Genomic DNA, 22307 nt, shown 5'->3' with positions numbered 1-22307 from the left:
TAAGACAATTACAAGTTTTCAGTTTATATTTGTGTGTTAAGTTTTTTAATTGGTTTCCGCAAATGTCTAAGAATATTATATTATAATGTTATTTAAATGAATGCGTTGCTCAATGTACTACATGTTTTGTTAATTTTAAATTTTTAAAAATAATTTAATGTTTCTAGGTAATTGACGTTTATGTGTTAGCCAAAAACAGTTTGTAATCGTATTTATTCAACAATTTATGAAATTTAATATTGTAATAAAATGCTCTAATAAATAATAATAATAATAATTCATATAATATGATATGTTAAATGTATTGATTTTATGACATATTTTTTTTATTTATTAAATCGAAAAATAGGATTTCTCATTTATTTCAAATTATAGCAACGAATCAGAGCTGTCATGAAGGTACCTACAATTTACATATACTACATTGTTACAATAACTAATTTTTCTTGGTCATTCTAATATAATTATAATTATTTTTGTCGACATTATATGTATGCAAAGTTATAAAATTATAACAATTTTATTCAACTATGGACCTTGGTGTTTATAGTTATAATTTATACATTGCTTATTGTATAATGAAAATAAAAAAATTGCTTTTAAACTGTCTGATTAGTCATTATGGTCTTCTAAGATGTCTTGTGGTAAGTGTGTTTTAACCTAGATTGCATTATTTTTAACCGATTTTTAAATAAACGGGACCTTTATTATAGTGGACATTTTTTAATTGATTATTTATCCATTTCGATAGTTAGCATAATTCTATTATAACGCAGTTACGCAATTTTGCATGAATCCAGGACATTTAGTGCTATTTTCACGAATTTATTTTGAGAAATGTGTATAACGGTCTTATTATTGCAGCATAAAACAATAGAGAATATTTCATCTTTATGCGATTGAACTCTAATCAAATTAAATAAATTATATAATATTTTCAACCTTGTACAATTGTACATCCTTTTTTTTAATTTTTTTTTTAAACTTAATGATGATAATAATTAAGATGTTAGTTATGCGTTTTACATTTTTACTTCACTTATATTTGATAAAATATTAAAAACTAACAAGTAAGTCAGGTACAGCTGAGAATTAATTTTAAACACTCGTCTCGTTTAGATTTTCTCTGTGTGATTATATGATGATATTTTTTGATATTAAATTTAAAAGCAATGATAAATCACTACATTGTCAGTATGATTCTGAGCAGAGCTTGTCAATATTTCTCAAACATATTTGACGGTTGTCTGTAATATTTTCTTACGCTTAGAGACAACATTCAGAATATTGAAAATGACCTATTCAAAGTACTAACTAGACTAAAAAGACCGAAGTAAATACACATGAAGCCTTTTAAGCATTCCTTTTACTCGAAAATATTTTTACTAAAGGAAATAATAAAAAACAAAATTATAAAATCGATATATTTCTTACTACATTCAGGATTTAAAATTACGAAATAACTTACATCAAAAGATTTTAAAAAAAACGTTCAAGTAGGATAAAAGAAAAAATAACCATATAGAAACAACAAAACAGCTATGACAATATTCATAGAAATTCTAACGACTTTTTAGAAATCCAATTGTAATAGATTATATGATATGATAATAAAAATGTATACATAAAAACGGCATGCCGGAATCGGTGTAAACTGCGCAGTATATTATCTCAATAATCACAATATTTTTGGAATTATCGTTTCGAGAAAACCATAGCTTATAGCTAAGTCCTAGAGGTGTCCACAATAAAGATATGACTCTATTTTAATTCAAACGTAATTTTAAGAAGTTTTATTTTTTCATTATACAATCATAATATACACTAGATTATTAACATTAAAACATTCAGTTGATCTCTCTATTCATAATATATAATAAAATATTGTTAATTCTTCCAGGTAAATAAACCAATAAACGTATTATTGCATAGGCATTAGGCACTATATATACAGTATAATGTACGACAAAAGAAGTTTCAATCACAGTAGCAACTATTTATATATATAGTATTATAACATGTTTTTAGAGAACTTCCCTAGTCGTTCCGGTCGGCATATTTTTAGACCCTTTTCTTCGTGAAAAAAAGTAGATCTATAGGCGTACGACGAATATAAATTATTTACTTTTTATTTTTTTTCTCACGCATCGGCAATTTATTATACACGACCATTAGTGATGGTAGCTCGTTTGTGTAACCGTGTGTAGGTTTATTATATACTTTTGCAGTACTTACAGAAGGCCCAGTTGTGTAAGCATCACGCGACGAATCTCTCAGTTCTTTTATTCTGTCTTTCTCTCTCTCCTTTCTCTCTTTCTCTCCGGAAAACATATATAAACATACAAGCTTCGTAACTCTATGGAATTTATCCCGAATTATGCCTATTTCTGGACCCAGCGACCATCTCCAGATGTGACAGCAGAACCGTGTCAAAATGATTTCTAAAAATCGAAGAAAAAGTAAATAATATAACATATTCATATTTTGATATATCTCAAATTTATTTCATTGAGTTTACAAGGTAAACATCAATTTGGTTCTATAATATATTACATTCTTAAAATAATCATTATTACCTACCGTGTTATTAATTTTAAAATTAAATAAAATTGTGTTTTTATAGCTGGCTTTATTTTTTAGTATACCTGCAAGAATTATGTTTGGTTTCAACACCAATAATTCTAATTATTAATTATACTAAAACCTTCTCCGGTGTAATTGATACAAAGGAGTAAGGGCCAATAGAATTTAAAACAATTTAAGAATTAATTAGTGTTAATATGATTCAAAATCGCGTAAAGGATGATTCACGCTAAACATAATTCCCACGTCCAATCTTTTTATTAAATAATAAATTTCTTCAATTTTTTATTTTTAAGTATAGAGGTACTAAATGTCCTTATTTTTAAATACTTAGTAAATTGTTAAGTAAATGAGTTTTTGAACATTTTTATATATCCTATTCAAAATTCGTACGAGTAATTTTTTAATTAAGCGTACTACTAAGTATAATAGGTTAATATTAATTGCACTAATAGGCTTAGGAAATATGGGAGCGATAATAATTTGAAAATTATAGTTATATTATATTATATTTTACTCGCTAATATCTCTATATGTATACGTATGTCGTATATATTTATATTTTACAATTATTTAAGTAAAGCGAGTACCAGATTAAATATTACCATCTATTTATATTTTTTTTAAACTATTTTTAACGACTATTAATTATGCTATAATATATATTTTAATAACTCAGAAACTATTCATTAAAATTTTAATTCAGGTGAGTTCATCAAAATTTTCAAAAATCGTCTGCTTTATAATTACAAAAGTAGACTCAGGCCACTGCTTAATAATATAAATAATTTGAGTAGTTTTTTTTTTTTATAGCCATTATATTAAGAATTTAAGATGTTTTAATGACTATTTTCCTGCCAAAGAATGTTTTTAATTATTTTTAAATGTAATTTTTCTCTGTGGGTTTATGCCAATAGTATACAATACCTAATACAATACTAAATAATTATTATTTTACTTCAATATATTATTATTTAATAGAAACGTGCATCTATATATTATTGTTAACGTTTTTTCTTCCCGATCCTAATATTTTCCACCCACCTCTATCATCGTAGATCGCCTTCAGTACAGGTATATAACAGTTAAACAATTTATGGACGTTTTTACGAAAGTGTAATTGACATTTTCAATTAAATATTCGACTAATACAATCAAGTCAACTATTCGTACACAGCGTGTCATAATTGACAATGTTTAATCGTCGGGAAGGTTTGATTATCTAATTATTATTTTTTCATTATCCCTATTCCTTACCACATATATCACACCAATAATTGATCACAACGCCTTAGATGGACGAGTTAGGCATACTTATATGTTTAGTATCAATTCATCTTTGTGCTATTTATTTTACTGACAGTAAACGATAGCAGCTTCAAGGAAGTGCTTAATAGGCATTTTTTCTGGCCAAGTTCCCTTTATACACACTCATAAATATTTATTAACGGTTGACAGTTAAACTTATTACCTTTATCGAAAATATAGTAACCATGTTATATTTAGACATTGTGTATAGTAGTATGTATCATAGGCGTAAATATGGTTAAAAATCTGAAGTATTAGAATTATCAATTAACACATAGAATCTTGAATGATATTAAAATAAGATAATTTATTATACTGATGATATTAAGTTAGGAAATATTTAGGTGGGAACGGGCAGATAAATATAATAAAAATTAGTTATATTAATTATAAGTTTACAATATTATCAAGTTGTATTCATATTAGATAAGTTACTAGGACGAGAGAATTCGTGAAAACAAAACGGAAATTGTTGGTAATAAATCATTCTTCTTCAATCATGATTGCCTACTCTGATGTGTCAGATTTAAACGTAACTGTAATTACATGCGTATATCTTATAAATAAATCAGATTAAATGATTTCCGATCAAAAAATACAATATTTTTGTAACGCAATCCAGCTGTTCTGCTTCAAAACAGTCATACATGTATATGCTACTTAAATAATATACTATATAAATGTTTGATAACTTATTTACTTGTTATACAATGATAATATTATGTAAATGTATACGAGTTTAACATACGATAGAACCAGTGGCGTAGATAGGAATTTTCATTGGGGGATTTTTTCATTATATACCCCAAAAAACTAGCTAATTTTCATAAAAAAAAAATTGATAACATATAAGATTACCATTTTTTCTATTATCATTATAATTTTTAAAGTATATGTTTATATATATATACTAGCATACCTGTCTCGGCTCCGCCCAAGATTTTAATTAATAATAACTAATTATTTATTAACTTTATCCGACTAAATTTATGCCTAAAATCTTCTCTGTAATGTCCTCTTTAATTTAAAAAACTGCACGACGGTTGAATGAGTAGTTTCGGAGTGTATCCCGAACATACAAACAAAAGCTATCATTTTATATATAAGTACAGACATAATGTTGTTTTCTAAACACAATGTAATTTTCTTTTATTTAGACTAATTTCAAGCTAATTATACCATCAGCCTATTCACACCATTCTACGGTACGCATTACTGGCTTATAAGTTAATGATAAAAAAATATATTGTACATAATCTTATAATAAATATTAAATAAATAATATATACGATGTTTTTGGCCAAAATTTGTTCAATCGTCCCCGCTTAAAATTGTTAATCATAGGTGTTTGCGTGTTTCATTATTGAATTCAAAAAAACCGAATCCATTACAGTGGCCTACTAGATAATTATAAATACTGAAAATATACTGTATAGCGGAGCATCTTATCCGGCTTTTTTTTTTTTAATTTATATTTAAACCATATATCACATAACATTAATTTTACCTATTATGATATCAACATTTGATATAAAATACAAAATTGAATATTAAAAACTGTTCCTAACCTATTAAACAAATTAACTATTAGACTTAGCTCAGGCAACCTGAGCATAATCTGCTTCCAGTGGCTTCCTCTGTTCACAAAATTTAATTCCACAATTTATTATTTGTGAATGAGAGTATTATAAAATATCTTATAAATTAATAGTCCATTTTTCCTACGTATACCGTTTTTTTAATGTTAATATATTTATTTTTTATTATTTGGTTCTTAAACAATTACAATAAATTATTGTACACTAGGTTTTGTTTAAATAGTATAACAAACAATTTTTTACTTAAATAATATCAACTAATAAAAATATCAAATATAATCAACATAAACATAGGCTCGTTTGGATATTAACACTTAACACAGTAAAAGTATAATTAAAGTAAATAAAGTATAATTTCACAGATATAATGTTATACTATTATTATACATCAATATTTATAACCCTTAGTCATCGATAAAAAAATTTTCGATCAAAAAAGGCTATAATTCTTAGTCAACTTTTAGTATTTTAATTCAATGTCAATCAAAATACTATTCAATTTTAATTCGTTTCTTTTCACACAAAATATAAACAAATGCAATGCCGGATAATTCTCGACAACTTTTCTTTTTATACAGTTATTCAAAATGCATTATCCTAATATCTTAAATCACCCGATCTTACACTATGTGACTGTTTCTTTAGGATATATATTAAAGAGACTGCGGTGTAAATACCACTATTTTTATCAACCACAAAAAAACTAAAAAATTAACGAAGAAATTACAACAAATATGCACGGAATAAATTTAAGTTCCGAATTGATGTTGTTTGGTCGACCAAAGAAAACCAAATAAAACATTTATAGGTACTAAAAAATAAATTTGAAATATTATTCTTTTATTGAAAGTACCATATTTTATTCTAAACCTAAGAACTAAAAATATATTATAAGTATTTAAAATCGAAAAAATCATTTAAATAACCCTGTATTATTAAAATACGTATCTCTGCCATAATCACTAGTATAAAATATTATTCGATTTACGTGGAGATGATGAGAATAATTTTTTCACAATTTTTACTGTATTATAAAAACACGTTGTGTGAAAAAATTATTATGAAGTATATGTTTTAAAACATTTATTCGAATTCTGCAATTGACTAGGTAAGCAAAATATTGTACTATAACTTTTAGTTTAGGTTACCTATTCGTAATTAAATAATTAAATAATAGTTGTGTATTGTACTGTGCGAGTATAGTTTTCAGTATTGAAATATTGCTGATGAGAGATAATTCCAATAAAAAATTCGAAACAGTTAAGGTACGTTAAGCATATTAATGTTATTTGCCAACACCAAAACACATATCACTAAAAATAAGTATCAGAGAATTAATTATACTGTCATAATATCATATCATAATTTAAAAATCATCATTATTATTATTTAATTAATTGCGTCTTAATGTTTCTGCAGTAAAAATATTACAAATAAGTAATGCATAGAGTATATAATTTGTATTAGTTATTAGTTATCCTGCATGATCAATGGAAGATTATCTTGAGGTAAACGGTAGACGTAATTTTAATCTAAGTTTGGCGGTATTTTCAACGATTTTTAAATGGAGAGCTCCTTTGATTTTGATTTTAGTCAGCCATATAGAAGTTTGTAAGTCGAATTGTTATCCGTGTTAATATAGATGGAGTATTTTCATGTGTCGTTGTAAATCTCTTTATGTTGCATGAAAACAGGAGATTTTCATACCAATAGTAGCAACTATTCTCTAGAATTTTTATTAAAAGTTTGATCATTATTATCTACTTACGACTTACGAGTATAACACGGCACGCAGGTCGAATTGCTTTCAACCGCTAATTTTATACCTTAACGATAGAGTGACATTACAGATATAATGCTATTGGAACAAAAACTACAGTGTCACATCTTCTTTGTTTCAAGTATATTATGTAAAATATTAGGTACAAAATGTTTTCATAGTATTTTTATTGAAAAATTATAATTTTAGTTCAATACAATCATTAATTTATTGCTCAACAACAATATTAAGAAAATACAATAGGTGTTTTGAAATTCGAAGATAAATTACATTTTTCAAATTATATGATATGATTAAATATAACTAACTATATTTCATAAATTTTGTAATTTAAATTAGATTTTTTTAAACTATTTAAAGCGTGTTTGTTAGAATTTTAAGACATATTTTTCCACGAAAATTGTTTATTTCATAATATCAAACATTTAAATAGAACAATAATCGTTATGCCTGTGTCAGTCATAAAATCATAAAAATAATAATAAATTCTACCTCCAAAACACGGTTGTCTTTGCACTATATTATGTAAATATTATACCATACACGGGGTCACATATTAAATGAAAAATGAATATTAACAAATGTATAAAAAGATACTATTTATATTTGGAAATAAATTTAAACTATTTAGACGTAAGAGTAAATAAACGAAACAAATTTTTTCTCGAATGCTCACAAAGCTCTTGCATCGCGTTTTTAATACCCACGTGGCCCCGTTTTGTACGCGAACTCCGTCACCATAGAAATGTTTAATAGTTACATTTCCTTATTAATCGTATTATATTTTATTCTTATTTTCCAGTCCAAACAGTATACAGAGTGATCAAATCGTAGACGTAAATAGAATTTCGTTTTTCTACACTTTACTCAAACTCGTTGAACAACCATCAATTCGGATAGCGGATATACTTATCACAACAATAGATACGATATTGAATTGCTACAACAAAGTTTTTAGTCAAACGTCAACTATCAAATTACCGAAAAGGGGATTTTTAAGGTAGGTTTACTATTTGATTCAAAAAGTTTTTTTTTTATTCACTTATAACGGAATTAACTGAAAAAAAAAGATTTCATTTATAATCGACAATTTACTGAGGTTCGTCAAAACAAAAAATGTGAACATTTATGGAAATGGTCACCCTGTGTAAATACCAACACATTTGGTTGCTACTGCTATCGCCTCCCGATGGCGTCTAATCCTTGTTTAATATATATAAAGCACGCGCTGGTCTCTCGTCACAACAGCGATGGTATAATTATTACATCGGCCGTTTCATAGTATACACAGTATGTACCATTATTCTATACTATGTAAATACATAGTACTGTACAAATTCAATTTTCTGTCTTAACTCGAGATCCAGTATAACTTTTTTATTTTTTATATTTTCGTCTCCCAAAAACGCGCCCGGCGATTTCTCAGTGCACTGTACTGTACACAAATTCGCAAATCAACCACTTTCAATTTTGTTATAAACGATAAGGTCGGTTCATCCTCTTAAGACCCCGAACACAAGTTTAATGTATATCTATAATATAAAACATAAGCTAAATACGTCCTATTTGCTGTATAGAATATGTATATTGTATATATAATATATAAATTACTCTGTTGGTAGTCAATTTTTTCCATAGTGATTTCGACGTGTACCTTATATAATCCTATCAGCTCTAATTTCTCATTGTCCTTATATGTCAACCGTTAAAATTGTATTCATTTTGTCATTGTTTATAAATAATTATAAACCTAAATCAGAATATGGTTCATAGTTTGAAGGATGAGAAAACTTCAAAAGTAGGACACAATATAATGATACTGTAAAGAAAATTATATTAAAACACATACACAATGTATAATAATATTGGAGTGGATGTTATAGTTTACCTATCGGTCTAGGGCTTTTAGGCGGATAGACAAATTGATGAATGTAATCTACCAGTCAACGATTTACCATGGAAATACACACAAAGCTGATTTTTTACATGTGTCAGCACACCAGATTTGTTACATCCTATCCAGTCTCCACTCCCGCCTCATCATGAATAGTTTTTGAACAGTTTAAAATGTCGATTTATGCTCAAGTTTTCGTGATGTATAGTGATGTATAACATAAACATCTGCAAGTCATAAGTCTGCATTAAATAAAAAATTACCTAGATAAAAAAATATAAAATAACACTCATATGTGTAAATATGATTATTTTATATACATATTTTTATCTAATTGAATTTATAATAATTATATCATTACTAACTTAAATTATCAAAATAATATATATATATACACCGGTAAATATTCAACGACGAATATCAAAAACGGACATACAGAAGTTGTATATATACGATATACCACTACAATTGTTTGTGAGTATTCGACTATTTTTATTGTAATAATTATATTATGAACAATTAAAACAAACTTACTATAAATATAAATAATAAATGTTTAAGTATAATTATATTTAACCTATTTACTATAAGTATTCCGACCGCTGATGCCATAAGCTGATAATCGTTCTGCTACTGTGGAGTTAAATGTTTTCAATTTTTAACAATTTTATTTAATAGTTGGGTAAAACATCTTGATACATGTTGATACCGATTGGCACAAAGAATCTCATCACATTTTATTTTCTTAAGTTATGTATGTAAGTTAAAGTAAAAGTAAGTTAAATATGCAAACTTAATATGTAGAACGTTGACAATTGTAGATTATTAATTTTACCAGTGATTTTTCTTTAGGTGCTTAAATTACATTACTAGGTAGTAGTTACAAGGTTATACACGACGTGCCGAAGTACACATAAGTATAAAAAGACTATAAATTATAGGTAATTATTACCTCAGCACATATAATAGTATTAATTATAATATTTTACGAAAATTCTGTAGAAACATATATTTATAATCTATTCTCGAAGAAATAAAGTGTAAGTCTATGAATTTTAATGTTAAAGTTCAGGAACCAATGAATCATATTAATTATTCTTAGATCAATTATTTATGATTGATAACAACTTTTAATACACAATTATTAAATATACTTAATCAAAAAGTATAACAATAGGTAATAGTATATTTATACTAGTATAATGTAAGTAATCAACAACTTTTTGTTTACATCATATATTGAAATTTATAATAGTTTTAATAACATTTCTAAAATTTGACTTTTGACTCAGTACAATTATTATTCAAACAAGTACATAATAATATTAATTATATATTAAGATTATAGGTAATTACACCAAAACTAGAATAAATCATAAAAAATAAAAATCATAGATAAGATTAAAAAAAAAATGGATAAAAAAAGTAGACATCATAATAGTAGAATATAATTGGCAAATTTGTTCAACTTAAAATTGCCATTTTAACATTTTCCTCAATATATTATGTAACATACATTATATTTTACAGTGTGTTCACGATTTCAGGGAACACTAAATATTTCGGCCGGATATTATTAACTGGTATTAAAATTAATTTTTATGGAACCTAGAGGCAATTATTCGAACACGGCCCGTTTTCACGCCACCTACCATCTTAAATTTAATAAAGTCTCCAAGCTGCTAAACGATCGTCGTCGGTTCTCGACAAATCCAACTACCTCTGCCAAGTGCAGCGTCCTTACATACCGTTCAGGGCTCATACATAACCTAGATTTAATTTTTATCCGAAAACACCCTCAAAATTGAAAATTAAAACATTTTTCAAATACTTATCGTGTACTCACTCGTATACATAATAAAAACAATATAATTGTAAAATCAATACATTTATCGCTCATCTTACAACCTAAAGTTAGGTGATACAAGTAAAACAAACATTTTGAAAAAAAAATTGAATGTAATTCAGTCAATTTTTAAATTAAGACAAGTTTTCTGGACAAAATTAACTTAAGAAATTCGATAAATCAAATGGTGTGCTAAAAATATGAATACCAAATTTAGTGTTACCTAAAATAAATTATAATTACATACTTTATATTAAAATATTTTTTTTAATTACTCTTATTATCCTTTTGAGTTTTTTATTATTATAATTATAATATATTACCTTTATAAATATATTATTTATAACATTTCAGTGGCGTACTCACGGGAGATCAGGGTGTCATATCCTCCTTTTGGATTTTTTGTAATGATTTATTATCTACATGAAAAAAAATTTAGGGTCTATGACAAGTCAAAAATGAATATCCCCCCTTTTAAAAAAGCTGAGCAAGCCACTGTAACAGGATACAGTAAATACCTATTTCTTGTATTAACTTGTATTTTTCAATTTTTAAAATCGATTAAACATAAATAATTTTTATACGATTTAAAGGGGGGTGTTAGGGAGTGGGGACATAGCCCATAATCTTCAAAAAGCGATGGGGACGCTCTTTTTTAAAAGTAAACAGTAACACTCTAATTTTGCCTAATCGAGCACTGAATAATATATACATACCAATTAACAATGGCGTAACTGAGGGCCCACAGAACCCGCATTGCGGGGGGCACGGTAATTTGGAACCTTTGATTAAAGTAAATTTAATTCCCGTAAAAAAAAATTGAATAATTGCTTTTTTCAAATTAAATTAATGTTAATCTATGCGCAGTTTAGATATAAACATGTTAGTTGACAAGTTTGCACAAAAAAATGCTAGAAGATCGCAGAAATTTAAATAAAATAATTCAGTAAAATTCAGTTATTTACACATTAAGTAATAATTGTGTAATATTAAATAAATATTGTTGTTTTTTATCATATCATAACAAAATTTCAATTAAAATAAGTGATTTACCTATATCAGATTAATGTTTTTAAACTAATATACCTACCTAAAAAATATTTTAGGGGCCCGTTTTTTATTTTTGCGGGGTGACCCACATTTTTTTGTTACGCCACTACCAACTAATATTACGTAATGTCATATAAACGTACGTCGTTTTACGCTTATTATATAGAATTGTTATATTGTAATAACACGCTGATCAACGATTACTATCGGTGGGTATAACGACTATAATTGCAGTTTATGCGCGCCACATATAGGTATCGGTGATGTAATTTGCGCCTTGCAGCATTGCACACGTACACACGTCACACACGTTCATCACAGTTCGTCAAATTAATGACGCGTCAGGCACTATGATATTATACAGGTATATATTAAATAATGATTACCTTTACCTACGTATATACCAACCGGTCAGTACTCAGCGAACTTCAATCGTCGGGCCGCGGCAGTCGTCGTCGTCGTCCGTGTCGCGGGCGGGTGCAGTCTATCGCGAAAATCGCGCACGATCGTCTTATATATTATATTAATTAACGAAGAAAAAAAATGAAAGAAAACAAGACGCACACTCGAATATACCTACCTGTAAGTACGACGTTATGATTCGAAAACGACATCGGGACGCAACCGTCACGCGGCGAACTTGAAATCGTCCAAAGGCCAGACGTCCAATATCCCCCCCCCCTAATACGACCCAATATCGATGCACTTACCGTCATATATTTAATAACCTTTCGTACGATAAAATGCCATCAAATAAAATATCAGTTAATATCGAATAATATATATTATCGCCCGTCTGCCATTACCCTGCAACCGTCACCCATCACCCGTTGAAATATTCGACCCCCCTCCACCCCCGACCACATTACGTGATGCGGACGATGCGGTGGTCGTCACCGCCGTCGTGGCGTTCGGTGGTCGTTGTCATAGTGGCCGCGTTGGCGTGCGCCGCAGACGCCGCTAATATACTGGCCGTGGAGACGATGGCCGGCATGAGCCATTGGAACTTCATGAGCGGCGTGCTGCGAGCGCTCGTCGACAACGGGCACGCAGTCACCGCGTTCACGCCGTTTCCGACGCGGCCGGACGGCCAGCGCTCGCACGTCAACTACACGGAAGTAGACCTGTCCCGGGAACTGTTGACCTCCGTGAACAACCGGTTGACAGACGTCCAGCAAAAGTGGAGCACGCCCGTCGGCCAAATATACAAGTGGTTGCGGCTCAGCCGGAACGCGTGCGACAAGATCTACGGTCACCCGGCCATGAAGGACGCGCTGCAGCGGCACCTGGATGGCCGCGCGCGATTCGACGCGATTGTCGTCGAGCCGTTCCTGTCGGATTGCGTGTCGTACGCGGCCGGCCGATTGCGCGTGCCGCTCGTCTACGTCACGCCGCTGCCGGCCATCGGGCTGATGGAACGGGCGCACACCGGCCACGCGTCCAATCCCGCGGTCGTGTCGCACCTGGTGGCCGACCACAGAATTCCCAGGACGTTCGCGCAGAGGCTGAGCAACGCGGCGCTTTCCGCGTACTGCGCTGTGGCGGTGGTATGCGCGAACGCGGCGCTCAGGTATGTCGAGCCAAGAGAGTACGATGCGGTGCCGCTCGTCACGCCGTCGCTGATATTCGTCAACGGCCATTACATCAGCGAACCGTCCAACCCAGTCGCGCAATCCGTCGTCCACGTCGGCGGCATACACCTGAAACCACCCGAGAAGTTGCCGGAGGTACGTAAACGTCAGTGACGCCACTGACGCGCACAGATCTTTTTGAAAGATGACAATATGATTTTTTTTTTGTTACTATTTTCGGACCACTTTTTTTTTTAACAAAATTGTAGTCCTGCATTAACCCGCAGGTTCTAATTAAACTATGCAAGACATCACGATATAAATATTAAATACCAACATTATACAAATAAACAAAAATAAAACCAAAAATATCCTTCAATTGTTGAGTCAGCATACTTATAGGTAATCGTCCTCAATAAATTTCAAAACGTTATAGCCATTCGCCAATCATAGTTATGAACCACTAAAATGAACACTTTGTTTGTCGGTTTTAAGCCGACGCCACCACACCGGTAACTAGGACAAATATTGACAAGTAGTGCAATGTCCGTGATGTCAATTGCGTGCCGACAGAGACGTTGATCATTACATGGAAATAACGTCAGGTTTACGTTCATATTTTGCGAAAATGTAAGCGTCATTTCCTCATATCTAACACAACGTTAACGTGAATGAAATTTATATTTTTAATATTTATGAGAAACTAGAACAAATTTTATGTCGTTTAAATTAAATAACACAATATTTTAAAAATCATCAGTAAGTGTAAGCACTTAAATGGATCATCTGGTATACGAGTAATTAGTGTGTGTATGTTATATATTATATTTTATATAATTTAATAATTACGTCTATTAAAATCTACGCCGATCTACGCGAAGAATAGTTGGCACTCAACTAAAACCAAAACGTTTGTTTTTGTATTTCATAAAAACTTAAGATAGCCAATATAGAGAACTATATTTTGAGTTTTAATGTCTTAAAACAGTTAAAAGTTTAATTATTAATTTCCATTAAGTACTTGAATAGTTTTGTAAGTTTTAAAGTTACGTAAATACGTGAATAAACACGGCAAGACACTTTGTTATACCTATTTTAAAATGTATACATTTTAAAGTTTAGTTTTTATTACTTATTATTTACTATACCAAAGTGCATTATAAAAACTTTTTGAAAGCCATCTAAATATGATACCTATACATGGTTAGTCTTATTATTATTTAACTACGGTTATAAAATGCATTGCATATTTATTACTATAACTTTTCAGTAATTATTGACAAAAGTACAAAACACATAGATGCATATAAAATTTAAACGAGCAATTGCCATATCATATTGCTAGCATTAACATAAGTAAAAGTGTAAGGCAAAAAACTTTACTATATTATATAATGTACTATACAGTCTATACTTATATAAATTCATATTGTATTAATGTATTATTATTTACTACTTTGGTACAGCTAGATAATTACATTAATTAATACAAGTACTATAGAAGTACCATACTTGAGCAAAATTTGAACTATAACTTAATATAATATCTTCATGAAGATATGAAGATATTATACTAAGTTATAGTTTGTTTAAGTTTGTTATGCATAACAAGTATTCAAAAAATTCTGATTTTAGTGGCAAAAGTTTGATATTGATTTATATACGTAAAATAAGTATCATAGTACTGTAAAAACTCACATATCTGATTTTATATTATTTTTAAATGGTTACTCCTGGTATGTAACCATTAAAAGGGCAAATCTTAAACCATGTATTTTTTTTATTAAAAAACTAGTTTACACGGTAAATATTAAACTTGGAACAAAATGTATAAAAAGAAAAATGATTTTTACCATTGTTTTACTCATTATAATTTGTACATTTCAGTTTAATTCAACTAATATTTATAGATAATAACGTAAATTTAAAATAAACCAGTTGTTTTTGTAGTATTATTCGCGCAGCATAATTGTAATATTTTTAAGTAAGTAATAAAAAATAATCAGCCTTTAAACTTAATATAGTAAACGTAATTAAATTTCATTTTTTAATCTATATAGTAATCACTCGGAAAATATATGCCTAGTAATATAGTAAATCTTAATTTAATAATATAATTAATAAGTAATTTACTATAATCAGTGCTCGGACTTGGCAAAATTAAAGTAGGGGGACTATGTTAGCTTTTAAAAAAAGAGTGTCCCTATCACTTTTTAAACGTTACTAAGTTGTAGGAGCTACGCTCCCATACCCCCTATACCCCTCTTTAAATCATATGAAAAATATTTATAAATAATAAAACTAAAAGAAAAATATTGTAAATATTATATTATATATTTTAGTTATAACAAACTCAAAACTAACTAAATAAAAAACAATTCATTTTAACTATTTATTTAAATAGTTCCATAATTTATCATAAGACGTATGTATATTCTAGGATGCAATAATAGTTAGAACAAATATAATATGGAACAAATATTTTGTGGCACAATTTGTAGTGATGATTTAAGATAATTATAGTTAAATAATAATAATAAATATCTTAATAATTAATAAATCTGCGGTAAGAAAAATTATTATGATGTTATCATGTGCGTTTTGATAAAAATTCAGAATGATGCAGTGTCCCCTGCGTTTCCCTTAAAAATAAAAGTAGGAGTACACTAAAATTTCTGAAAAATTAGTTGGGGTACTCCGTCCCACTGCGCCACCCTCCCCCCAAATCGAGCACTGACTATAATAAAAATAATTCATAATAATAACATTTCGTGATTCTTTGACCCGAATTACGCTTGATTCAAATAAGTTACTGTAACTTTTACACTTTTAATAATGTTTATATATATATCCTATAAATAGAAACTAGACATACATAAGATATTATTATGTACTTTTATTAAAAAATATTAGTTAAATAAGTATTTATACCATTATTCAAGTTTCTTAGAGGTATGTTCAAAAGCATGTGCACAGGAGAGGAAGCTGTTCTGAAAGGTTTTCCGCCCCGAGATTTTCCATCAAAATATTTAATATTTTTAATAATATACAAACAAAGTAACAAAATAATAACCTACTATTATATATAACTTTACATTTTTTAACAATAAAACAGCTTCAGCAATCGTTACCGGTTTGTTTTGTGAAGATAATAGCTGCGCAACTGCGTCAAATAATATATACCGTAACCTTAAACTTGATAATATTTACAATTTAAACGTTAGAAAATTTGTATTATTTTATTTTCTTATTTTTAAAAAGGACACATTGAATACAGCTATATTATTTTCATAATTAAAAGTATAAGCGTATAAATCAATTTATATATCTAATATAGTTTAATAGAACCACAATTCCACATCCATGATCTTGTGGAGAATTAATTTTGAACTACTGAAGATTGCCTCTCTTATAGGTCAAATGTAAAAGATTACCAATACCAATGGTGTATTCTAGGTGGGGCGAAGGAGACATTCGCCCCCAACCCCTATCGCTCGTATTTTTTCTGTATAATACATTAATTAATAATTTATTTAAAAAATTTTCCATTTGATAAAAATAGTAAATTGTAATGATATCATACTTAACATAATAAGAATTTTATACCTATTTATTAGGTTATCAACTGTAAATTTTTTTTTGTTTGTATAGAAGAAAAATTAATTTCCCTCCCCCCTCTCCATGGTCTCAACTCAAATACGCCTTTGACCAAAACACTTAAAAAATAATCAAAATAAAACAAAAAAATTAAAAGGATGTCATACCCGCATATGTTGTCTCTGTCTTACGAACGTAAGACATAGCAAAGTTGCGTTCGGCAGATTCAATTTTATGCTGTTAGCTTTACTATTAGAGTCAGTTTACCTATTATCAAACTTAAAGGTAATAATATTATCTAGGGCAACTCATAGACTTTTATTAATATTTTAATTTTTAAGCGAGTTACGATCATTGTTATGTTGTAATATTTTATATGACTATAAGTCACTTAAAAATTAAAATATCAATGAAAGTCTATGAGATGCTCTAGATAATATTATTACCTTTAAGTTTGATAATAGGTAAATTGATTCTAATATTAAAGCTAACAGCATAAAATTGAATCTTCTAAACGCAAATTTGCTATGTCTTACGTTCGTAAGACAGAGACAGCACATGCGAGTATGACGTCCTCTTAAGGAAAAACTGTACTTTTTACATATAATTGGCTTAAAACAAAATTGTTTTTTAGTTGTAATCCAAAATCTTATAATAGAGCCTTTTACCAAGTAATTATAAGTTAGTTTTTTAAATATGATATAAAATTAAGAATATTTTATTTCTTTGTGTACTATTTATAGGAGATATGAAGTTTTCAATATTATAGGTTTATTTTTCCATTTATATATAATAATAAAATGTTTATTTATGATCATAAAAATATTTAAAAAATAAAACAAGATTACTTATGTTATTTTTTCAATAATTAAAAATATAAAAAGTTCATAATTAAAATTTTTCAAATTTAAAGCTTAATTTTAATTTTTTTTAATTCAACAAAAATTACGATAGTACATAATCAATTTTAAATGATTATGCCTTGATATTAAAAACCCGAATTCTTCGGTGTTTTTAGATTATTGAATTTTCACATAAACACTGCAGAATTTTAAAATTAATAGTTTAAAGTTACGTAACTACACAATCAAACAAAATTAAGTGATAAAAAACTAATTTATATACAATATAGTAATATGTAATACTCTGATTTCAGGATATATTAGATTTTATAGAACAATCTTCACATGGAGTCATTTTTTTCACTTTTGGTTCAACTGTTAAAATGTCTTCACTTCCAGAACACATCAAAAATTCATTTATTGAAGTTTTGGCACAAATTCCTCAAAGAGTGTTATGGAAATATGAAGGTGAATTAAAAAATAAACCAAAAAACCTAATGATAAAAAAGTGGCTTCCTCAACGAGATATTCTTAGTAAATAAATAATTATTAAAAATAACTATTAAATTATTGATTCAAATTTTAAATGTTAACCATACTTGATTCTACTCTTTAGTGCACCCTAACGTAAAATTATTCATCAGTCATGGTGGTATATCTGGATTATATGAAGCGGTAGATGCTGGTGTACCAGTACTTGGATTTCCATTATTTGGTGATCAACACAGAAATATAGACAATTTAGTCAATGCCGGAATGGCAATCTCTATGGACTTATTTTCTGTATCTGAAGAAACATTATTAAAACATATTTTAGAACTTGTCAACAACAAAAAGTAAAGTATAATTATAATATAATACCTTTTAGTGAACAAAATGTGTAAAAATAATTTGATTCCTATAGGCACCGATTATATATTATTTAATATTTTCTATAGGTATCCAATGAATGCTAAAACTACTTCGAACATATTCAAAGATCGACCGATAACACCAGCACAATCGGTCGTGTACTGGACCGAGTATGTTCTTCGTCACAATGGTGCACCACATTTAAAATCTCATTCAATTAATTTAACATGGTTTCAATATTACTTATTGGATGTTATTTCTTTTGCAATAATTTTAATATCTGTGGTTTTTTTTGCAGTCTATAAAATGTTAAAATGTATTTATAAATGTACTTTAATATTTTATCATCATAATGTAAAAGCAAAGATAGAATAAACAATGAACTAATAAGGAATTTGTAACAATAAAACAAAACGATTTTAGACAAACGTAATTCTTTTTTTAATTTTTTTTCTATGCTTTTTTCACACTTATAACAACCATCTCAAGGTCTATTGAAAATATATTGATAGTACATGTTAGTTAATAATAAATAATAATAATATTAAATACCACTTATTCCAATATTTCCAATATTCAAATTAAACAAGTATTATCAAAATGGAGTAAAATAACATATTATTATACTCAATATATAAAGTATATAAGTATATGAGCACTTAGTTTATACATTATAAATTCGTAAATTAATAAGTATACTATAATATATAATATATATATTATAGTATATATATATATATATATATATATATATATATTATATAGCGTATAAACATAACCTATACCAATATTACATATAATAAAATTTATAAAAAAATAATTTTATAAGAATTTTTTTTACATAACAAATATGATTTTTAAGAAACTTAGCTATTGAACACATGACCTACATTATGTGTGTATAGTGAGAAAAATATATAATTAAATATGTGTATCTTTCAATAGAGATCAACTTTTTAGTAAATAGTTGTATTCCATTGATATGAAGTAAAACTAAATACTAAAATTATAATAACTAAACAATTTAATTGTATAATGTACAAACGTTATACCGTTTAAGTAAGTATAAATGCTATAATAGAATGTTATAAATTATTATTATTATTATTTGCTTACGACTTTACGAGTAGTATGAAAATGTGTTAAAAATTTAAATTATTTAAAAACGTAGTCTTATAAATTCCAATGCACTGTAATATGGGTACCTACTACACTAGCTTACAATGGAGCCGAGATTATTCGTAACTTGTAAGTTCGGACGGTACACTGCACTAGATCTACTGTGATTCCCATTTATAATATATCGATACATTGGATTTTATATTATAAAAGTATTAACTAAATATAATATAAAATATAATAGTATTTAATTATGGTTTATGATATAAAAAAAAAATTTGTACTTCAAAAATAAACAATTTCAAACAATTTTTGTAACATTATTATAAAATTGTATGAACAAACGAATTGTACGAGTACCTTTAAGGCTATAAAAGTAGTTCGATAAAAGTTAAATATTATGAATTCATAACTGAAGATTAAAATGATAATAATATTATACCTAGCACATTCTGGTAAAAAAAAATTCGACACGATAAATTACTAAGTTTATTTTCGTTGACGGTGGAAAAAAATAATTAGTCATAAACAATATTATTACAATTGAAAATTTTAGTAAAATTAAGGAAAAAATCTAAATTTTTGTTAACAATAATAATATGCTATTTTATAAAAAAAAATGTTAAATTGTGCTTGGTACATTTATTTAGTATTTTTTTTATTACAGTAATATTTTTCCCATAAATTATTTAAATATGTCTAGAATTACTGACTTTATCTACAGCATTGGCGCAAATACAATTTGCAAGGGTATTGACGTTGAATAACATTTAACCACGCCCTTTTTGCGCCTATATCGACAGAGCAAAATACGTATACTGGCATGCTACCATAATAATAAGTCATATTCTTAAACAATAAATCAATGGTTGAGTATAATATCATCGTTTATAAATTATTATTATGTATAACGACGTTAAAATATAGCATGGACAGAAAAATTTCATAAAAATAGCATGTTAAAACTTATAACTACTAGTTGCTAATAAGAATAGAAATCTATTCAAGAATTTATCCATTATATTAAAAAATAACAACAGGTTGAAAAAATTAATCTCATGTTTAAATTAAGTGTTTTCTTGAATAAAAAGTCTGAAAATTATATTTAAAAAGTTAAGCAAGTAGAGTATCGCTTGCTGTAAGTTAGATATCAAGTGAGTCATTGTATGTAATAGGTGTGTTAATTTTAAATTCAATGATTATATTATATCATTGTATGCGAAAAACAATTCTGAGCGGAGACGGTCTGTCAGCCTATATTACAAGTATTATATTTCATGAAATTTTTTTTGATATACCTACTAAAGTCATTTATTTTACTTTTAATTTTACGGTAGGTTGATATAACTTTTTTCGAAAAAGTACATTTATTAAATTATTATAATATTTAATTACTATAATAACATATAATATTTATACCATATTATAATATTGTTATTAGCTTTTGAGTTAAAACAGTGGTGTAGCCAGGATTTTTTTTCGGGGCTCGGGGTGGGGGATGATCACTTTTTGTAAAATACAATTTAAGATGTTTGTATCAATTTTTATAGACCATTTAAAAAATAAAATAATTTTTAAATATTCTTAATATTTTGGAAGGTGGCTGTAGCCCCCTCAGCCCTCTCCCAGGCTACGCCACTGAGTTAAAATACTATACCTACCATACCATAAAACAACGTGAACAGGTTCATAGCACAAATAGATAATTATTAAAAATGTAAAATGCATCAATATATTTTGAAAATGCTATTGTGTATACTGTGTATAGTAAAATTAATAATATTTGTAAAAGATTTTGGTAATTTTATTGAAATAAACGTTTAATAATTAAAATAATATTTTTGATTTACATTTTACGTATAATTAAATAATTAATAATATCTTAAATAATTAAATATATCTTTATTCATCGTTAAAATTTAAAATACGTAATGTCATCAAAATGTTAATACTTTAATATTTTATATGTTAATTGTGTTTTAGATTTTTTAGTTCCAGTATAAACTTCTAATGAGAAAAATTTATAAAATTTCAAACCTTAGTTTAATAATAAAATTGGAGATTTTGTAATCTTTTTACTACAAATCTACAGAATACTTAAAATTTTTTTTTACCCCAATATTATAAAAAAAAGTTTGGCAACATTTCATTATTGATTTAAAAAATCAAAGCACTTTTACTGCCTAAAAATATGATGAAAGAATCATTGTAAAATCAATACATTCATCCCTTCGCTCAGAATCTAAAACAAAATTCGCATACAGCCA

At 27.7% G+C, this 22307-nt stretch overlaps 2 protein-coding genes across 2 annotated transcripts in view; both read left to right on the top strand.

Annotated features, from left to right (window-relative positions):
• The window catches only part of LOC113555584 (metabotropic glutamate receptor 2), a 168209-nt gene extending 159945 nt beyond the window's left edge, over nt 1-8264 (top strand). The window contains exon 14 of the transcript XR_003405405.1: nt 8072-8264. The gene's annotated coding sequence lies outside the window, so the exon portion shown is untranslated. The remainder of the gene's footprint in view (nt 1-8071) is intronic.
• Nucleotides 8265-12491: 4227 nt separating this feature from the next.
• LOC113561315 (UDP-glucuronosyltransferase 2C1-like) lies at nt 12492-19354 on the top strand. Its single transcript, XM_026967690.1, has 4 exons — nt 12492-13786; nt 18384-18603; nt 18686-18905; nt 19008-19354. Exons 1-4 carry the CDS (start codon nt 12932-12934, stop codon nt 19294-19296), a joined length of 1584 nt encoding a protein of 527 aa, XP_026823491.1. The 5' UTR covers nt 12492-12931; the 3' UTR covers nt 19297-19354.
• Nucleotides 19355-22307: the final 2953 nt, after the last annotated feature.

This window comes from Rhopalosiphum maidis, chromosome 1 (genome assembly GCF_003676215.2).
Source record: "Rhopalosiphum maidis isolate BTI-1 chromosome 1, ASM367621v3, whole genome shotgun sequence".
In the NCBI taxonomy this organism is placed as follows: Eukaryota; Metazoa; Arthropoda; class Insecta; order Hemiptera; family Aphididae; genus Rhopalosiphum; species Rhopalosiphum maidis.
This window is presented reverse-complemented; position numbering and strand designations above follow the sequence as displayed.